Source organism: Sipha flava, unplaced genomic scaffold (genome assembly GCF_003268045.1).
Source record: "Sipha flava isolate LNK unplaced genomic scaffold, YSA_version1 282_pilon_pilon, whole genome shotgun sequence".
NCBI classification, from domain to species: Eukaryota; Metazoa; Arthropoda; class Insecta; order Hemiptera; family Aphididae; genus Sipha; species Sipha flava.
Window position 1 is genome coordinate 195,401 of NW_020272949.1, and position 19,516 is coordinate 214,916.

Here is a 19,516-nt window from a genome sequence, read left to right on the forward strand (position 1 = left end):
TAAACAAATCGCATTATTATTATTATATACATACGATTGCATTTTATTGGTCGTGTGCTTACAACCAAGCCGCAACGACCGACTTCATATACATATAATAATAATATTTTGTGTAATATTCTTGTAATGTAGTCATCACTGGCAGTGATACAGAATACACTATATATATATTATACACACGCGCGGGTAATTTGCTGAAATTAATAATACCGCTATGATAATAACGTTTTTTTTTCTGTTTTTTTTTTTTTTTTACATCATTCGGACAGTAAAATTCACTGTTTTTGGCGGGTTCCGTGAGTGTTGGCGTACGCGTTTCGGGGAGGGAGTTGGTTTGCCGTCGGGACTACAAGAAAACGGTTCTCCTGTATTCGAGCGCCATGCGGTGGGGGGAGCGCCGTCGAAGCGGTACGACATGCGGCAGCGGCGACGGTCCGCCTTAGGTTTCAAGTTCAATGCCTGCCGTGGTCCTCAACAGTTGTCGCGGTTTCTCGTTGAAAATTCGCAAACTGCCGCCGCGTGTCTGATATCGTGAAACGCAATAAACGTTCGCACCGCGTTCCTCCGGCTAAGCTTTTCGTTGCACGGCCATCTTGTCGTGCACGCGTGTACCTTTCGTTCGCGATATCCCATCGAGTACATTGTTAAATAAACAATTATACTTTGACGAACGTCGTCCGAACAAAAATAAACAACGACCGACCACATATTATCATCGCGTGATCGCACATCATCGTAACCTTCCGTGTGCGCACCCGCGATCCGTCGGAACATTCGTATTTGAAACCTTTATTATATACATATACACACGTTGTTCCGCTAATTTTTTAAATGTACGACAATCATCGCGCGGAAATCTCACCTTTACCGGGTTCGCCATGTCTGGGCCAGCGGAATTTCTAGTGCTTACCGACAGCACCCGCACATGCAGCACCAGCAGCACCGGACCTCCTCTGCAGCCCGAAAGCGCAATATTATTTCTACAGCACAGCGGAATCCAATCTTCGTCGTCGTCATCGTCAAAGTACCGTCGGTGGACAACTCGCAGCAATTGTAGCTGACGAACATACTTACATTTTTTTAACGAATCGCATTTGCACATTCGCGTCTTCATAATAATAATATTCATTATTTCTGTAATAATTTATTAAAAATAATCGACTACTCGGTTCGGGCGAGGATTTTTCATTATTAATACTTTATTTATTTTTTTATTACTATTATTATTATCATTAACATAGTGGTGGTTTTTCGTATTCGTATATATTATTCTTAACGTAATTGTATAACTTAAAATTTTATAAAATATCGTACTAATACACATTATACTGTAATAGCAGTGACATTTTATAATAATCGCTTTTATTGAACGCTGGTATAAAATTGTTTGATTACAACTGACGCGTTGAAATCACTCCGTTATTCGAGAAGTCGCACGGAGACTGCAGCACAGCCCGTGTACGAGTAAAGTTCAATTCAATAAAACTTGCATACGATATTGTAGCGACAGCTCAGACGCACAACGATCGCAACGATGCCGAGTACTATCAGAGGTAAGACATTATTATATTATATTTAATTATAACTATAAATATATTTTTTTTGCAAGTACACCCACAAGTGAATATATATATATATATATATTATCTTAACTTTTGCGTTTGAGATCGTATTCGGGCATTTTATAACCACGATTTATTTTTATTGATTTCGGCACTACGTATAACTGCCGACGGGTGCTAATCAAACGTATTTTATTATTATTATTATTATTTTGTACATTTTTGAGTCGGTACGACGACCTGCTTGAATTGTAAATGGACGCGCCGTAGTAGTACGCATTTTTCCGTATTATTTTGTTACCGTCGTAATATAATATTTGTATCGGTGTATAATATATACAAACGTTATTGGTAAATATATACGCACACATATATATGTATACTATAAACATAGTTATGTGATGACCGTGTACATATGTCGTCATTTTGCTGATGCGTCGGTTGGCCACGAGCAAAAAATTCATACATTTATGTATATAACGACGATATTATATTATTATTAAACAGGCAATACGTTTTGTAGTAGATTCGTATTGTGTTTCCGAAATTTTGTGGTATTTCGCTTGGTAGACGATTTTAACTATGCACGCATGGCAAAAAAAAAAAAAAAAGAAAAAAGTTAAAATATTAATACCTGCTTGTATACACCACCGTTATCCCGACGCGTATCATTGGTGATACGAGTATATATAGAGACATAGGTGAATACATTTCATACATTATAATGTATTGCACGCGCGATGAGTACACACTACAAGTACCTATTAACTAATTACTCGGTTAGAAATCAACCATCACTTTAAAATGTATTACCATTGTAATTATTATATTCTATTATATCATACATAGTTATTACATACGAATCAAGTATAGGTTAGAATACACGGCACGTACGTCGGTTATTCAGTTGACGATTAGGAAGTTATAAATATAATATAAATATTATATGGTATGTGCTTACTTTACGTACAATAGTTTTAAATTATGTAGAAAAATGGAATTAAATAAAAATTAAAAAAATCGCGTTATAACGCATGTAATGATGGACGAACAAATGATATTTACAGTAGTTGTCTATCATTATTAAAAATTATTACTATTTCTATTATTATTAATTTTTAATATTATTATTATTATTATTATTATTATTATTATTATTATTATTATTATAATTATTAATATTGTTGTTAATGTATAGTATTTATATCGTTTGTATATCTATATGCCACGTAATAAAGTAAACCTGCCTAGTAAAAAATGTATTACGTAAATCTTATCAATATAACTATACAAATTATGGGGTGTATCGATTTAAGTGTACCGGTAAAATAATTATTTTTATACCCTTCTACTACAGTCTCCGATATATCACTTTTGAGACATTGTTGTTAAGTCATAATTTTTTCCATGGCATACGGTTAGTTTTTCCGATCCCATAATGATTTTATCCCGGTGTATAGCGTCCGTATTCATAACAAGTGTTGTGAACAATAGCCGATGCTTAAAATCACGGATATTGCTTCTGGACCCGTGGTAGCAGCGGGATCAACTCGGCCGACCAACGAAAGAGCCATCTTCGAAAGCTTTTCCCCTTCATCGAGCCCTTCACGTCCTGCCTTTCCTTGCCACGATGTCCCATCAACCACCACGTAAATGCCGGCAGTGGCGGCGGCGGCTGTGGTGGCGGCGGCGGTGACGGCGCAGCGGCGGCGCGGCGGCGGCGGCAACCGGCGCTCGATAAACCAGGCCTACGCCGACGCACCGTGCACGCACACGCATTACGTACTAGGCCCTACGCGCATCTCGACGACGACGACGACGATGGCCTGTCTCATCGCCGCCTGACTCTGTCGTCGTTGTTGTTTCCTCGGTCGTGTGTTCGTTCAGTACAAAGCGCGCGTACACATCTTGTTTTACGTACAATTATTCGCGACATACAGTAATGAAGTTAATAATAACACTAAAAACAATCATAACTGAAACAATAAAGTTTGGCATTATATAATTGTATTATACCTACATGGTGTAACTCGACCGCGTGACCGTCGCGATATTTGGCCGTACGCTTCGGATCGGGTATTGTTTATATTTCCGTAACGCCTCCGCATCGCTCGTGACGGAGGACAGAGGACCGGTGAGCAAAACGACAATATCATGTGAACACGGTCAACCCTCACGATGATCGTAGTCGCCACAACCATTTATGCCACCACCGTCACCGCCGGGGCCGCTGCAGCCACCGCGTCCAGCGCGACGACCGCGGGGTAACGGGACGATGAAGGAAAAGTCGGGCATCGTGGTGGTTACCAACGCGGCGGCTACGACCACTGCCCCGACTATTGTCATCGTACATGCAAAGACAGAAGCCGACGCGAAGACATCGACCGAACCAGCCGAGGAAGAGGCGGTGGCCGTGGCCGACGACGTCGTTGCCGATGTGGACGAGGCTAATTTCCCCCTCGTTCCGGCTTCCGTGCCATTATGCTCGCGACTTTTCTCGCCTTCTCCACCTCCACCGTCACCTCCGCCACTGCCACCACCGCCGCCAGCGATTGCAATCACAACAACGGCCGCATTGCCCCTACCACCGTTATCTGTGGCCATCAGTACAGGTAAAACGATGAACGCGTGCACGTAAATACTATCATGAGTTTTTGTTTGTTTTTATTTGTTTTCGTAGTTTGTCGAGTGCATTCCCTGTACTGTCTTAGTGGGATTCGATCGATTCGTACAGAAATAGTAATATTTTTCATTGCGCGTTACTGTCGCGTGTACGTAGGGTTCGCCTCGCACAATCAAGTGGTTTTACGGGTTTTCGGGAGCACGCGCACTCCCGTAACACCTATATTGTACATATGAATATATGCGTAAACGTTTACAATGTTTACAGACCGTCCCGTGGTGATGGAGGCGCTCGATCGAACGTAGCTTCGTTCACAATTACCAATCCCGTTGGTGGATATTATGTCGTCGTTTTGTGTGCGCTTGTAAACTTGCGTGCATATCCGGGCTTGTGTGTATGCATGTGTGTGTGTGTGTGTATGTGTGTGTGTGTGTGTGTGTGTGTGTGTGTGTGTGTGTGTGTGTGTTTATGTGTGTGCGTGAAAGAATGTGCACGCATGCGCGCTCACTTGCTTGTAAGTCGGTCGTCGCTAGCGGGTACGACCCGTCGAGGGAAAGGGTGACAGCAGGATGATAATGAGGACTGTCGCCACCACCCTTTCCTGTGAGCGAGCGCGCGCGCACCGGATCGATGGTCGAAGAGGCGTGCGCGCTGTACTCCAGTATATATATATATTACTTAAGTTTTTTTGTATTCACACAGCTGTCGTCGGTGGCGGCCGTGGTATGTTGTTATTATTATCGATCGGCTAGTTCTGCAGTCTGAAAGTTCGATATTATCGTCAACACTGCTTTTATACCAGTCATTATCAGTGAATGGAGTTGGGGTGGAAGACAGCTGTGCATTCGTTTATTTATACGCGTGGTCATAAACGTGCACTTATTAGTATCAAAAAGGATGCGCTGTATTATTGATTATGAATACTAGTATTTATAATCTATGGTTAAGTACATTATATATGATAAGGTTTCGTGTGTATATATAAATACTAATGTATTATGAATTCATACTGTATGTGTGCCATTGTGTGATACGTGGACAAGACATTTAATATTTTATCATGCCGGTGGCAAACATGTCAACTAGATTTTCGTATTTCGATAGATTTTCCGACCAGGAGTTTTGTTTACGAGAATGTTGCGTAATGGTTTTCGTACTATACAAGGCCAATCAGAGTTCTATGTAGGAGAAAAATTACCCAGGAAAGAAATGAATTCACATGATGTGACTAAGAACAGACTTGATTAAATTTGCAACTATAATTCAAATTTAATTGGAGCAATTAATCTTCTATAAAATATTTAATTAAAAAAGTACATATAAACGTAAAAACATAACAAATTATATAAAGGAGACGCATTAATTAATATTTTCAATGAAAAAAGGATTGATTAGTGCATTATCTAACATCAAATTGCAGCATAAGAAAATACGTTCGACACTATTCAGATACAGCCATGGTATTGTGTTACAATAAATTGTGTTTTCAATATCATACATTAATTTTTCAGTAGTTTTTTTGGTTTCTGCAGTACACGAGGATTGATAAATTTGTAATTTCGTGACGCCTCGATAAGCAAAATATATAGTTTTAATTAATGTTAAACTTTAGAACAGTCTTTAATCAATGTAACCATGTAGAGACATTCGGACATCCAAGGAAACCTTTTGTTTGCTCGCAAATATATATATTATCATCAAAGAGAAAATATACATGATTAAACCTTGTTCACGACGACTAAAACAAATCCAGTAGCGTGGGCGGCCGCTTCTCGGGATGACGATTGCATAACAACTCGACGTAATGATCATTTTATAGTATAAAATCAATTCACAATGTTTGTTCAGTTATTTATGCATACGTCTGCAATGTGCTTTAATACCCATCAATTTGACATGTCAGGAAGAGGATTGAAGAGGAAAATAGATTCAGAATGTCGTGTTTTCAATGAAAAGTGGTTGTTGGATCAGGGACATATTTATGGGGAGGGGTGAGTGTGTACCATCGCTCCGAGCGGCACATTTTTTTTGGAATCAAAGACTGGCAGCATTTTTTAGTAACCATCATCTATTTTCATTCGTCAATCGAAAAATTTTAATGTTTAAAGATTTTGCGCAGTGACCACATGACGATTTTTATTTTCATGATAATATTATCAATAGTTGATCACGTAAAATTCATAGATAATAAATATTACCTTTCTTGAAAATCGTATACGTATACGTGTAAAGGTGGCAATAAAACTATACCTAAACTCTAAATACATCTCTGCGTAGGATTATTTGGTCATTTATCCAAGTGACAAAATAATATATATAATTTGCAAAAAAAGTATTTCTGTACTTAAAGATTACAATATTAGAAGGCATTATAAAACGAAACATAAGATAACTTTTTTCAAATTTACTGGGAAATTACAGAGAGATAAATTGCTGTCATTTCAAAATAATTTTTCATCACAACAATTTTTATTTAAAAACATAATAATATCATTGAACCTGATACGAAGGCTAGTTTTCGTATTTCACATATATTGGCAAAAAAAGGAAAAGCGTTTTCTAATGGTAGTTAGTACACGATATCCAAATTTAAAAAAATTTGCAAATTGAATATATATTTGTATTTGTTACAACTTATTTGTGCAAACAAATTTTTTCCAAAATGAAATACACCAAAACAAAATATAGATCGGTCATGACTGACAAACATTTGGAGTTAATTTTAAAAATTGGAACTAGTAACATACAATCGCAATTCGATCGATATATTATGAGAAAAACATAAATTTCATATTTCTCATTAATAAAAATATTATTTCAACAATAAAATTAATACCAAGTATATTTAAATATATTATAAACAATATTTTATAAAAAAATATTTAAGTAAACATATTTATATGCCTATATTTTGGTAAAAATCAAGAATGATTTATGTTGATAAACTTTTGGCCCGCTAAGAGCATTTTATATTTTTTGTGGCCTTTGAATAAAAAAGTTTGGAGGCCCCTAGTTGTATATAGTTAAAATGTTACTGGTATATCATACGGTAATAATTCCGTTTTACCGAGAATGCACCGGTCGACGGGGTACGCCGAAATACTTATACGTACGTCAAAACGACGTCGATGACAACAACGAGTAATAACGGTACTTACGATAAAAATTATAAAACTTAACATAGAACGTTGCTGCAGAACGGCTGCGTCTTGCGAACCGTGGGCGTGCGATAATATTATAATGTTATGCGACTCGTGCGCGACCCAACTGCGCCGTGATACCGTATAATATTAAAACACGGTATTGTAACAACTAAGACCATAACGTCTCCGCCGTCGCGTAATATTTCATTACCAACATCTGTACACAATAGCTGCACATATCGAAAAAAACAAACACACATTATGTGATATATTATACGTCTATATATATATATATATATATATATATATATCAAAATTCGTATCAAAAATCGTAATACATCTATTCGTTTATATTTATTTACATGTATGTGTGTTTTATCGAGTACAGGAGTTCACGGTTCTCTCGAACGTATTACGAATTTTTATGAACGCCAATTACGGCCGAACATGTTTGACGCATAATAATAAATGGGATTCTTAACGTGCGATACGCTTTACATCGTATTACTACGTAGCAGGCGAACGGTAGTAGCGATCGGGTGTAGTAGTATAACTCGGGGTCCGCGCGAGAGTCCGCCATTGATTTAATAATGGTAATGAGCTGTGTGTAAATTTCGACTGCGAAAAAGAAATCCGTTACTACGGACTACATGTACACAGTACGCGTATATATATATTATATTATGTAGTCATCGTCATAATATGCGAATCACGAACGGACGTTAAGAGAAGAAGAAGAAAAAAAAAACTAATAAAAAAAAAACTACTGCCGCGGTGACCGAAAAACGCCGCTATGCGGATAACGGTAATCGCCATCACCGCGCCGAAATATCTTCGTCTCGCGCATTATCGTCGCTATGATTGTACACACTGCTTCGCATACATCTACGTCTACGTGTGTACGGCGAATCGCGCATAACGGGTTACTCGCCGTGGATGACGTCACCCCCTCCGACCCCATCACCGCCGCCGCCGCCACCACACCGCCAACCACCGACCACGGCCGTTTTGGTCGGTCGGTCGGTCACGTAACGGGATAGCACGCGCTCCGCGGCGCAACGGTACCTCGACTCTACGCGGCAACGGCAGTGCGAGTGAGCAAGGCAAGGGGGAGCTCCTCATCATCATCATCGTCGTCCGACACCTTTCTTCGCAGCACGTACCACCGCCGCCAAACGCCGTAATCATCGCCACTAGTTTCCCATGACTTATGCGCGCAAACCGCACTCGGTTCCGTCTTGCGAGCTGGCGAACGGAGGGGAGTTCCCCTAACTATACCCGTTCGTATGTCTTCGGTTTCAATAGGCGCGTACGGAGTGTTGCGTATTATCTAACACTCCACGACGTCGTTGCTAACCGGTCGATTTCTTGTTCGGAAACTCCGACAGAAAATTACCATATTCGTGTAGAATAATATGTTTTCAACCCGAACCCTGGTACTCGGACACGACAGAGACCAGTGCGAATGACAACTTATGCGCATCGTAAGAACCCGGAAAGGAACAGCGGGAATATACCGTTGGACGGTAGAAGAAGAAATGGCAATTACATATTTTTTATTGCGTTTGTCTTGGGATATTATTCGTTATAACGCAGAAATATGCGGACGCGGAGCGTGATAGTGATAATATTTCTGAGTTACGTGGATTGATGATAATCTGTAATGACTATGTTCGCGGTTACTAATAGAATAACTTCTTTCTTCGATCTTTTATACACAGAGTTAAGTTTTTTTTTATTTTAATGATGATTAATATTTGCTTTAATATAAATCTAGAAACGGAGTGCTTAAATGTTGGAAAAAGGTTCAATAACGATAGGTAATTAAAATGAAACATATAGATATAATGGACGAAACGGGTTTATACCGAGCTTATGGTATATCGTCTAATTATTTTCTTAAAAATAAGGCATTTTTGTAGCAAGTAATTTTTAAAGTGTTAATAATCCAAGATTGTAGTAATTAAATAATACTAAAAATCTACTAGCATAAGACGGAAAAAAATTGCTTAGTTTCAAACATGTTTGTCTAGTAGACGGTAAAGCAAAATAATTGGAAAATTATATGGCCTTCGTGGTTGTGTTTTTCTGTTTTTCAAACAGCTATTTGTTTTTATTAAAATCCATTAATCAAGCGAGGCGAGAAAAAAACATATTGAGTCGCCAAACGAACAGACATTCACCCCCGCCATAAATTGTTGTTCGGTACGCGGGAGTTATGACCGCGCTACACCTTACCCGCAATGCACCTAACCCCGCTCTTCGCACGTTAATACACATGATATTCGGTTCTAGGATTAATAATGGTACACGTAACTCGGATTTTTTTTCTCATTTCCTTCCCGGACCGTGAGTTACCAACCACCGCTGTCCACGCGCGCGTTTCGTCCGCCTCGTCGAAATCTTCGTCATTACTATTATTATTATTATTACCGTTTACGAGCATTGTGAGTATTATTACGAGTACCTGTTGTCGGCGGCGAGGTCGACGAACTCTTCCGCGCACAACACGCGCACACATGCACACGCGCAATGATAACGGGACGCGCCGCCGCAGTCGAACAATGATGATGAGAAACCCGCTAGTATGCCACCGCTCCCCTCCCCGCCTACGACCGATATGAGAATAATAATAATAATATCGTAACTGTACAACTCGTTGCCGCCGCCGCCGGCAAGGACGTTCGACGACTCTGCCGCCGCGATCTCGTACAACACTCGTACCGCTGCGCACCTCTCCCAGCCGTTGATTGCACGCGATATCCATGGCCCGGAATACCGGTGGCGGTCGGTGAGGTGGGGCAGGGCCGGTGGCTCAAGGAAATCGTGCGAAAGACCCACCGAAGGGTAATGCGAGTGCGTGCAATAGTCGACACATGGAAGGCAAATACGGTGCCTACCACGCACGTCCACGTGACGCGAACTTAACCGTTTGCAAAGGTGTCATTCGGTGTAGCACGAGGGTAGCTCGCGGTGAACGGGGTGACGGCAGGTGCGCAGAAAGAACTGTAAAACCATCTTACGTGAAACGTATGAAATTAACTATTCGGACTATTCCGAATTTTAGATAGAATCTTTTTATGAGTTTCGGTTGTTGCTTTGGAAAACAATAATTCACGGACGCGCTACGTTTCGGCCTCGTTACAGCAGTAAATGTTTTACGGAGCTTCGACAGTTGGTCCAAGTCTAACTTGGTTGGAGAAGTTAGTCGGAAAATTATTGATATATCGTCGACGTTTTGTCACCGAAACTAAAAATATACCGCTGTTTACGAATTGTATACTACACATGCTATTTAGTGTCTATTGTGTCGGGTCGGATCAACTAGGATTCCTTATTTTTTTTTCTTTATTTTTATTCTTCAAATATTCAAGATATTTTCGTCCTTGGACAATGACCGAGTATAATAATACTTATAACAACCGTTGCGGTCTTTAGAAGTTTTGGTATTTTATTAGTCATATTTTACTCCGAGAATTTAATATTTATGAAGCGATACATATTTATGTACATATTTATTCGAGTTTTCAATAAAATTAATGGAATTTAATTATTTGGACATTTTTATAATTGCTTGATATTATAAATTAGTTACATTTCTTAAACAACTTAATAACATTATTATATTTTTAATTCAATAATATATGTATTAATCAATACAATTAATACAATTATGTAACAGCTGCGACAAAATGCTGAACCTAACATATTAATTATTTTCTAATTTTTATATTCATTTTTTTTAATATTTTTAATTGTAAGATTTTTACAAGAATAATATATATATTTTTAAATCTCAAGTTAAGAATATCAGATAAAATATAAATTACAATTAACCATATTGAAACATAATTTGTATAAAATAAATAATATTGTAGGTATATTACTAGGAACCAGATTTATATGCACAAAAATCCTCAAAATATGCTTCTAAAAATGCTGTAATATGCTATAAAATATGTATTTATTTTTAAATATATACTTAAATATTCACTTAAAATGTTGTTTAAAATTATGTATAAATATGTGAAATGTATTATAAATATAAAAATAATCATTAATTAATATGGTATTAAAAAAAATATAAAAAGCTTTTAAAATATTTTGTCGTCATTGTCGCCATTTAACATTCTTTATCTTCAATCTATAAAGTATAAATACCCACATCAATAAAAAATGAAAACAAAAATTGAATTCATATTTTACCTTATTGCATTGGATGATATGAGTATGAAATTTTATCTTTGGAAATAACGACCGGTCGCAATTTTATCGATATTATGAGGCTGTGATCGAAAAAAAATACGACAAAAACGAATACATGGGCTATTAATAATAATATTCACTATAAAACTACAAATATACATTGTAAAAACGTTGAAATATGCAAAATATGCAAAATAAAATTAGCGTTACTTTAATAAGAATGATCTAAATTAGGGATAATGCTCATCAGATTTCAAAAAGCTTATTCCAATATACATATGCATTTGCATATAAATCCGGTCCCTATATATTACATAACAGTGACGTCCAGCCTATTTTCCTCGGTGGATTACTTTGGTAAACAAATAATCTTAGAGCGGGCCACCAAATATAAAAGTACAAATAATATTAATATTAACCAAATAATGTTATTTCATTACACAGTGTGTATACGATCTACAAGTAGGTTAATATTGAATTTGTTTTCAAATATTTTATGACTTCCTACTGGAAATCTTACAAATTGAAGTACATTTTGCAGGTACACATTAATCTGATCAGTATGCTCTTTTAAGTACACGGGTTATAACGTGAAATTTCTATTTGAAAATACTCGAAAATAAAATTAATACATTAAAAAAAAAAAAAAATCGTATTTTATCATAATTTTACTTTTTTTTTTAAATATTTTGTTTCATTCGAAAAAAATTGTTACGGGCCACATGTAGCCCACGGGCCGTGGGTTGGGAACCACTGTTATACAGTTATATTTATTAGAAATATTAAAGAAAAAATTGTTTGAAACTTAAACCCTCCTTTAAATTAAATTTATTGCAAAAAGGTTGGAATATTAATACGGGCGTTGATTAATTTTTATACGGCTAATTAATCATTTTAAAATATTTTATTTTCACGTAATGGTGAATCAATTTATTCTATAATGCATACACGAAAAATATTACTACATTTAAACTTCTTATCGTATAAAACACCAAATAATAATTTTTAATTGCGTGTTATAATTTATAACAAATACAGTAATGCACTAATAGTACGAATCAATAGATAATATAATATCATCATGATGGTAATTTCCAACTTTGCTGTCGTTATTATTGTAGATCGAAAGTATATCGATGAGATAATCAGTAGTCCGAATTTACACATAAATAGTATTATTAATTAGCTCAATGTTATCTAAAATAATAAATAGTAATAATTTGTTAATCGTGTATGCAGTATAAATATCACTGATAACGAATTAGCGATGTATGAACCCTTTGATTAGAAATCGGAAGAGTGATTACTGATTAATATTATGTCTATACATGTCATAGGCGTACGCAGGAGGTATGCAAGGTATGCAAATGCAATTGCAAATTGAATACAATCTGAACGCAGTTTCTAAAATCACCATAAATAAATAAAAAGAATCACGTATTTGGTTTTTAAATTTATATTATCGAATTTTGTATCGCACTATAATTATTATTATATTTATATATTCAGTCCCAGGCATTTTTATTTATTTTTGAAATACAAATTATGTAATTATGTAATAACGATTTAATGTATTGACGAAATTGATAAGTAGTATTATCAGTGGTGCATTTAATATATACGCGTCCCGGAGTTAAATAATTTTTCCACCCTTCCCCCTTACAAAAAAAAAAATATATATATATAAATAAATTCAAAGTTAAGCAATAAAAAAATTAATTTTATGAAACAAATTATAAATTAGTTGTTATACGATGTTGTATTAGATAATTTTATAGTAATACAAATCCTAACGTTAACCTAATTTTTTTTTTCAGTGAATATTCCTTTCTTAAAAAAAATATATATATATATATATATACATTAAATATAGAAAACGGAATTAATACTTATTTTTTTTTTTTTTTTTTATTGAACAAAGAAACATTAGCTACAAGGCCATTAGTTATAGGCCATTATTTATTTTTTTTTCATTTTAATAGTTTACATTATGTATATAGGTTTTTAAGTTTAGTTTGATTTCCTTTAAGAAGTTGACTATATTGATATTTATTGGAGATTTGGTTGTAGAGTTTCGCTAAGTTGATAAGGAATGGAGTGTTTGGATCTTGAAACTGCGTTCTTGGAACAATCAATTATTATATGTTTGACAGTGATCTCCACTCCACATGTTTCGCATATGGGAGGGTCTTTTCTAGCCATGAGATGGTTATGTGTTGTGAATGTGTAACCAATTCGAAGACGATTTAGAATTATTTCGTCTTTCCTATTTAAGCCGGGGTTTCTCCAAACTTGAATATTATTTTTTATTGTGTTTAATTTGGTGTTTTGTTATGTCCAGTGATTTTGCCATTTATGAAATAAAGTCATCTGAATAAGTACTTAAATTTATAATATGGGTGTCGGTAATTGAGGCTGCTTTGGATGCTTCTTGATCGGCCAATTCTTTGCCGTCAATTCCACAGTGTCCAGATATTCATAAAAAGGCTATCTCTATTCCTTTTTGACTAACTTCATAGGTTTTTTCTTGGATAAGTTTAGATATATCTGTTGGTTTTGTTAAGTTATTTATGCCAGTTAAGCTGCTGAGAGAGTCGCTTAGAATTAAATATTTATTGTGCGACGTTTCTTTATTTATGATTATGTTTTGTAGGGCTTTGAGTATGGCTAATGCTTCGGCTGTGTAAATAGAACATTTGGGGGGAAGTTTGTAGGAGGAGGAGGAGTTTTCCGTTATTATATATATACCAACGTTTTGGTCTGATTTTGATGCATCGGTGTAGATGTGTTTGTAGTTGGGGTATTTTTGTAATGTGTTTTGAAGGATGTTTCTGTACATAATAGAACTGGTGTTTTCTTTTTTGAATTCAGAAATATCTAGGTTTATGTCAAAATACGTATTCCACGGAGAGAAGCTCGGGGGTTTTATTTTTACTAGGTGTTTTAAGTCTATGTGATATTCTTCAGCTTTTTTTATGTTCTTGGCTAGGTATTTATTTGAAGGGTTTTTGATATTTATGAACGATCTGGTTGTATAGAGAAGAGTGTTATATATTCTTTTTAAGTTTGGAGGTAGTTCATTAGCTAAGTTTCTTAAACTTTCAATGGAACTGGATTTGAAAGCCCCTAGAGTGAAACGTAGACTCGTATTTAGAGGTGTATCAAACATTTTTAAGTATTTTTGGTTGGTTACTTATTATATGCACAATGATTAACAATACATGGTTTTTTATTAGATCAAATATATTATATTTATTATTAATTATATATAATAAAATAATCGATAACTTATAAATTTTTTCTTAACTTTGGAGAAGAAAAATGTTCAATAATATCATATAATTAATAGTTTTCGTTAAATCAGCTTCAATGTTGTGGGTTGTTAATTAATTAAGACGATTTTCTCCCGTGGTTGATCTTAAATAAATTTTAACACTTTTTAAATGTGCCCTAAAGTGAATACCGCGTTCTGTGAACCCAAGTTTTTATTATAAACATTGAACGAAAATATAATATCGAATAATAAATGTATTGTACCTATATTGCTATTTCTTTATAACCTAGGTGACTAGGTATAGTATAATTTTTTTAATTTCTTATTAGATGCTCAACAATATTTTTAAAATACTAAACAATACCAAAAAAGGCGTGAAAATTAAAAAAATATATGAACACATCAATAATAAATGTTAGAATATTTTGTCGCTCCTAAAAATTTGCCACCCGGGGCATTTGCCCCTTTCGCCCTCTCCCCCTTAAATACGCCACTGAATATTATGCTCCAAGAGAGATTAAATCACTTAATGCTTTGAACTACAGAACAAGAAATGGTTATAAATTTAAATTTATCTAATTTATTTTGTTTTTTTATTGATTATGTCTATGTTTATATGACTATGTCTATTTTAACACATAATATATTATTTATCAATTATAAAACTCCTGAAATATATTGGCCTCATAAAACTTTAAGACTGCTTTGGTTTTGTGCAATATCCAACAACCAAACGAAAGTCTAATCATGAGATGATAAACAAAACACCAAAATCCGTTCGGACCCACCTAAGATAATAATTCCTAATTGGCGGTGAACAGTTAAGTGGCAACCGGTGGGTTTTTACCATGGATGAGATTATTTTTAGATATTTGCCATCGTATTGACTCATAGTTAACGCCTAGCAAAACCAACGCTGAAACTGCAACTACTCATACACGGACGTATGTGAATTTAACTCGAAAGGCGTATAATAGTTGCCTTACTATAGCGCCATTTTTGTTAAAACTTGGTATATTATAACATTGGTCTCTACATTACGCACTGTTTTGTTTTTTACTAGTGGAAATTGCTAATTATTATTCTTTTGCAATAGAATAATATTTTATTGTTGTTTTGTCGTTTAATACAATAGTTGGTAAAACGATACGGATTTGTATAAATTAATTTAATACTTTTAAATAGGTTCATAGAAGGGAAACTTAACACTCTATGAGTCGAGTTTCTTTTTTCTTTACTTAATTAAATTAAAAATAAACAAGTGTTTGTCAAGTATGTTATCTTGTTTAATTTCACTAAATCGGTTAACAAATTTAATCAACTCGTAATCAACATTAATTGACTTCTGCATGAAATATATATTAGATGTATGAAATAATGGTTGACAATTTAACTTACTATAATTAATTTTTATGTCAATAAATCAATACAGTAAGAAAAATGATACTACCTAAAAACATGTCGGTCAAAATCATGATTGATTAACATTTCCATTTAATCAATGCATATGTCGACATTTGGTGTTTATGTTTAATCTGGGATAGACTTAGTCAATATATTTTAACTTTAGACTACAAGTAAAAATAGTTTTAAACATTTTAAAAGTCTGTTTTTAACAAAATGTATTGTAAATTGCATTTTTTATTTGTTAATATGTAATTATCGATGGTTACATTTCATATGTAATCATTAAAATGAATTAGGACGTCTGAATTTTATTAATTGAATACTTCTTTGTGATCAACATGCCATTAAATATTTTAAAACATATTTAAAATTCGTTATGATAAATATAAGATTATAAGATCAAATAAAATTTTTTATATTATCATACCACAATCGTATATAATGTGCATTTTGTTTCCTATACAATATTAGGTATTTAAATTGTTTAAAAGAATCAATGATGTTTTTAATTAATTCGAAAATGTTTTTGGGATTTATTTTTTTACCAAGTTGAAACAGAGTTTGATTCTTAACAATAATTTACATTTAGTATAGTGTACTGTTTATACTAAATCATTTTAACGGAAAAATACGGTTTCTTCAACAGTGAGCGATTATTGAAAAATTTAAAAAATATTGGATACCCAAAATCGCATTAACTGCCTTCAGCAAACGGATTTTATTTATTTATTAGTTTTTTCTTTTTGCTAGTTATATGCGATCCTCTATGTCCCGTGTTTATAAATTTATTTATATGTATATGTATATGTATGTGTATATAAAACGCAGTGGTAGTGATCTCGATGATGGTGGCGACCGCGGTTTAAACGCTATTAAAAATAAAAATATTGTAAACAGCTAACATGAAATGTTATGCAAAAAAAATACTACTGTATTCACGGCATCAGTGGTTAGGTAAATGGCTGACAAACAAAAGCAATTTTTTTGCGTCAAACATGGCGATGAAAAAAAAAAAAAAGAAAAAAAAACAAGAAATAACATACTTCTGAACTAGGTGTGCCAGAGACTACTACACTATTTTTGGTAAAATATTTATTTGTTAATGACGGTATCTGTTCGGTTAGGTTATTTGGGTGCGAGTTACCGCACCACAATGGTGAAGTATTTGATTTTTCTGTTTTATGGAAATTTCAATAAAAAGTTATTTCATGTTAATTATTAAAAATAACGCGTAAGGTGAAAAAAAATGTCTTCTCGTTTTAAGATGATGACTACAAAATCATGGACCATGGTGGCGGAGGCAACTATGTCGTTTTCTAATTAATAAATAATAGCAAACCATATGTTTGTTACTATCATATACCAATAGACGAATTTTTATAGTAATCAAACACTAGTACTTTAAACTTATACTATACACCTATTATAGTATAATACTAGTACACTTATATCAGTATAATAATACAATGCCTAAATTATTTTTGTTCATATACGTAAAATAAGACGCATTTGGAAGATATGGAAATTATTATTTTAACTCATAGACATATTTATGAAACACTAGTACAATGTATTTGAAATATTATGAAGTTTTTTTAATTTGAGTATAGGTATTGAACTCAATGTAATTTTCAAGACTTCGTTATCCAACTTTAAAAACTGTGTGCTGTTCAAACAGAATACTATTCTGGAAAACCTATACGTTATAAGTACCTATACGTTGAAAAAGAGCACGTACAATATTGTTTTAGTTTCCATACAAAAAACAAAATATGACTAAGGGCATTTTAATAAAACTCCTGCGGTGAAATACGAATTTTTCCCCATTATGTATTACATGTCAAATTCGATGTATTTTTTTTTACTTTATACAATTGCTCCAGTAGTTAGCATATAGCATTATATTATAATATTTCAAATTTCTTTAAAATAACGAGGAGGTATAATACATCGATCAGTCACAAAAAAATTAAATCCAACGGAAAACAGTTATATTCGGCGCCAAAGAATGAGATCGTGAAAAAAGATTTCGACTGTACAGAAATCGAGTTACAGATACTCGCGCGTTTTTATCGTATGTATTATACCTACTATTCGTATTATGGTTCACGAAACTTCTCGAAATATGTCTAACTGCACGTAGCAATATATTCCAAACAAGACCTGGTTTGCGCCTAACGAGTTGTGGTAAATTTTTATTTATTTTTTAAGTCCTCTCTCACCCGTAGTCCGAATCTGAAGACGTGATTGTGTTGCGAATCTACACACTGCGAAACAGCTGGAAGAAGCTACCGTGCGTCGTGACAACACAAAACCACGCACGCCCCGTCGCAGCCACCACCGCTACCGAAAAACCTGCTGCACAGTGCCGCGAATTGCCGAACGAGTTTTGAACCGTTTTTTTTTTCAATTCATCTTCTTTTTTTCGATAAATTGTAATCGAGTGAATACCTTCTACATATATATACTTATGGGCCAACAGACCGACGGAAAATAAACTGTCGCCGAATCTCGCTAACAACAATATATTATACTGAGCACATATCACCATTAAGTGTATACGACTGTTCGAAGGGTAGAGGTGGGAGATGGGTTATAAGAAATAGATACCATTTGGAATTTATTATATTGAATTTAAATTTTAAACACGTAATTTTGCATTCATAGCGAAACAATTATTCTTATAGAAATTTACAATAGATCCATTTATAATAAAAGTCGAATTATGAAAAAATCTAAAAAAATGACTGTTTTTTTTACATATATTATAAATACTATACCTACTATAGAAAGATAGCATTTATTACTATTATGAGGAGCTCTCTTAAATTCCGTCTCAAGCGTTTTTTTTCTTTTTGTAATAGCCATTTGATTTGAGTTAACATTAAATAAAAATAAATACCAAATAGAAATTATAAACCTTTTTGGATAATCTTTTTTTTTAAAAATTATTATTTTTAATTAAATTAATTTTTATTATTATTTTTATTACTAAAAAATTTATAATAATAAACGAAGAAACTGGTATAGTATTTAACAATCTTCAAATTTATTATAGTATTCAACAATTCTTCGAATTTCGAAAAAAATTAACGAATAAACCTACACTGTCAATGATTATATAATGTAGATTATAGCCATTATGATTTCATTAAGCTTGACATTTTGACTAAAATATCAATCAATTTTATTTATATTATATCCAAAAAACAGTGTGAGCATTTTTTTTAAGCGTTTAAAGGTTAAATTTTGCTAAAATATAATACACTTTCACGTATATGACATATGTCATAATAAATAA

General features: G+C 34.0%; 1 protein-coding gene across 3 annotated transcripts in view; it reads left to right on the plus strand.

Moving 5' to 3' along the window:
* The first annotated feature begins 1,241 nt into the window (after positions 1 to 1,241).
* The window catches only part of LOC112685560 (probable nuclear hormone receptor HR3), a 62,507-nt gene continuing 44,232 nt past the window's right edge, over positions 1,242 to 19,516 (plus strand). For 2 of the 3 annotated variants that reach the window (XM_025557489.1, XM_025557490.1), the window contains exon 1: positions 3,348 to 4,174. In XM_025557489.1, the coding sequence (XP_025413274.1) occupies positions 3,766 to 4,174 (409 nt within the window). In that variant the 5' untranslated portion in view covers positions 3,348 to 3,765. Of the gene's footprint in view, positions 1,554 to 3,347; positions 4,175 to 19,516 lie in introns of those variants that run through there. The other variant, XM_025557494.1, reaches the window with a different exon arrangement.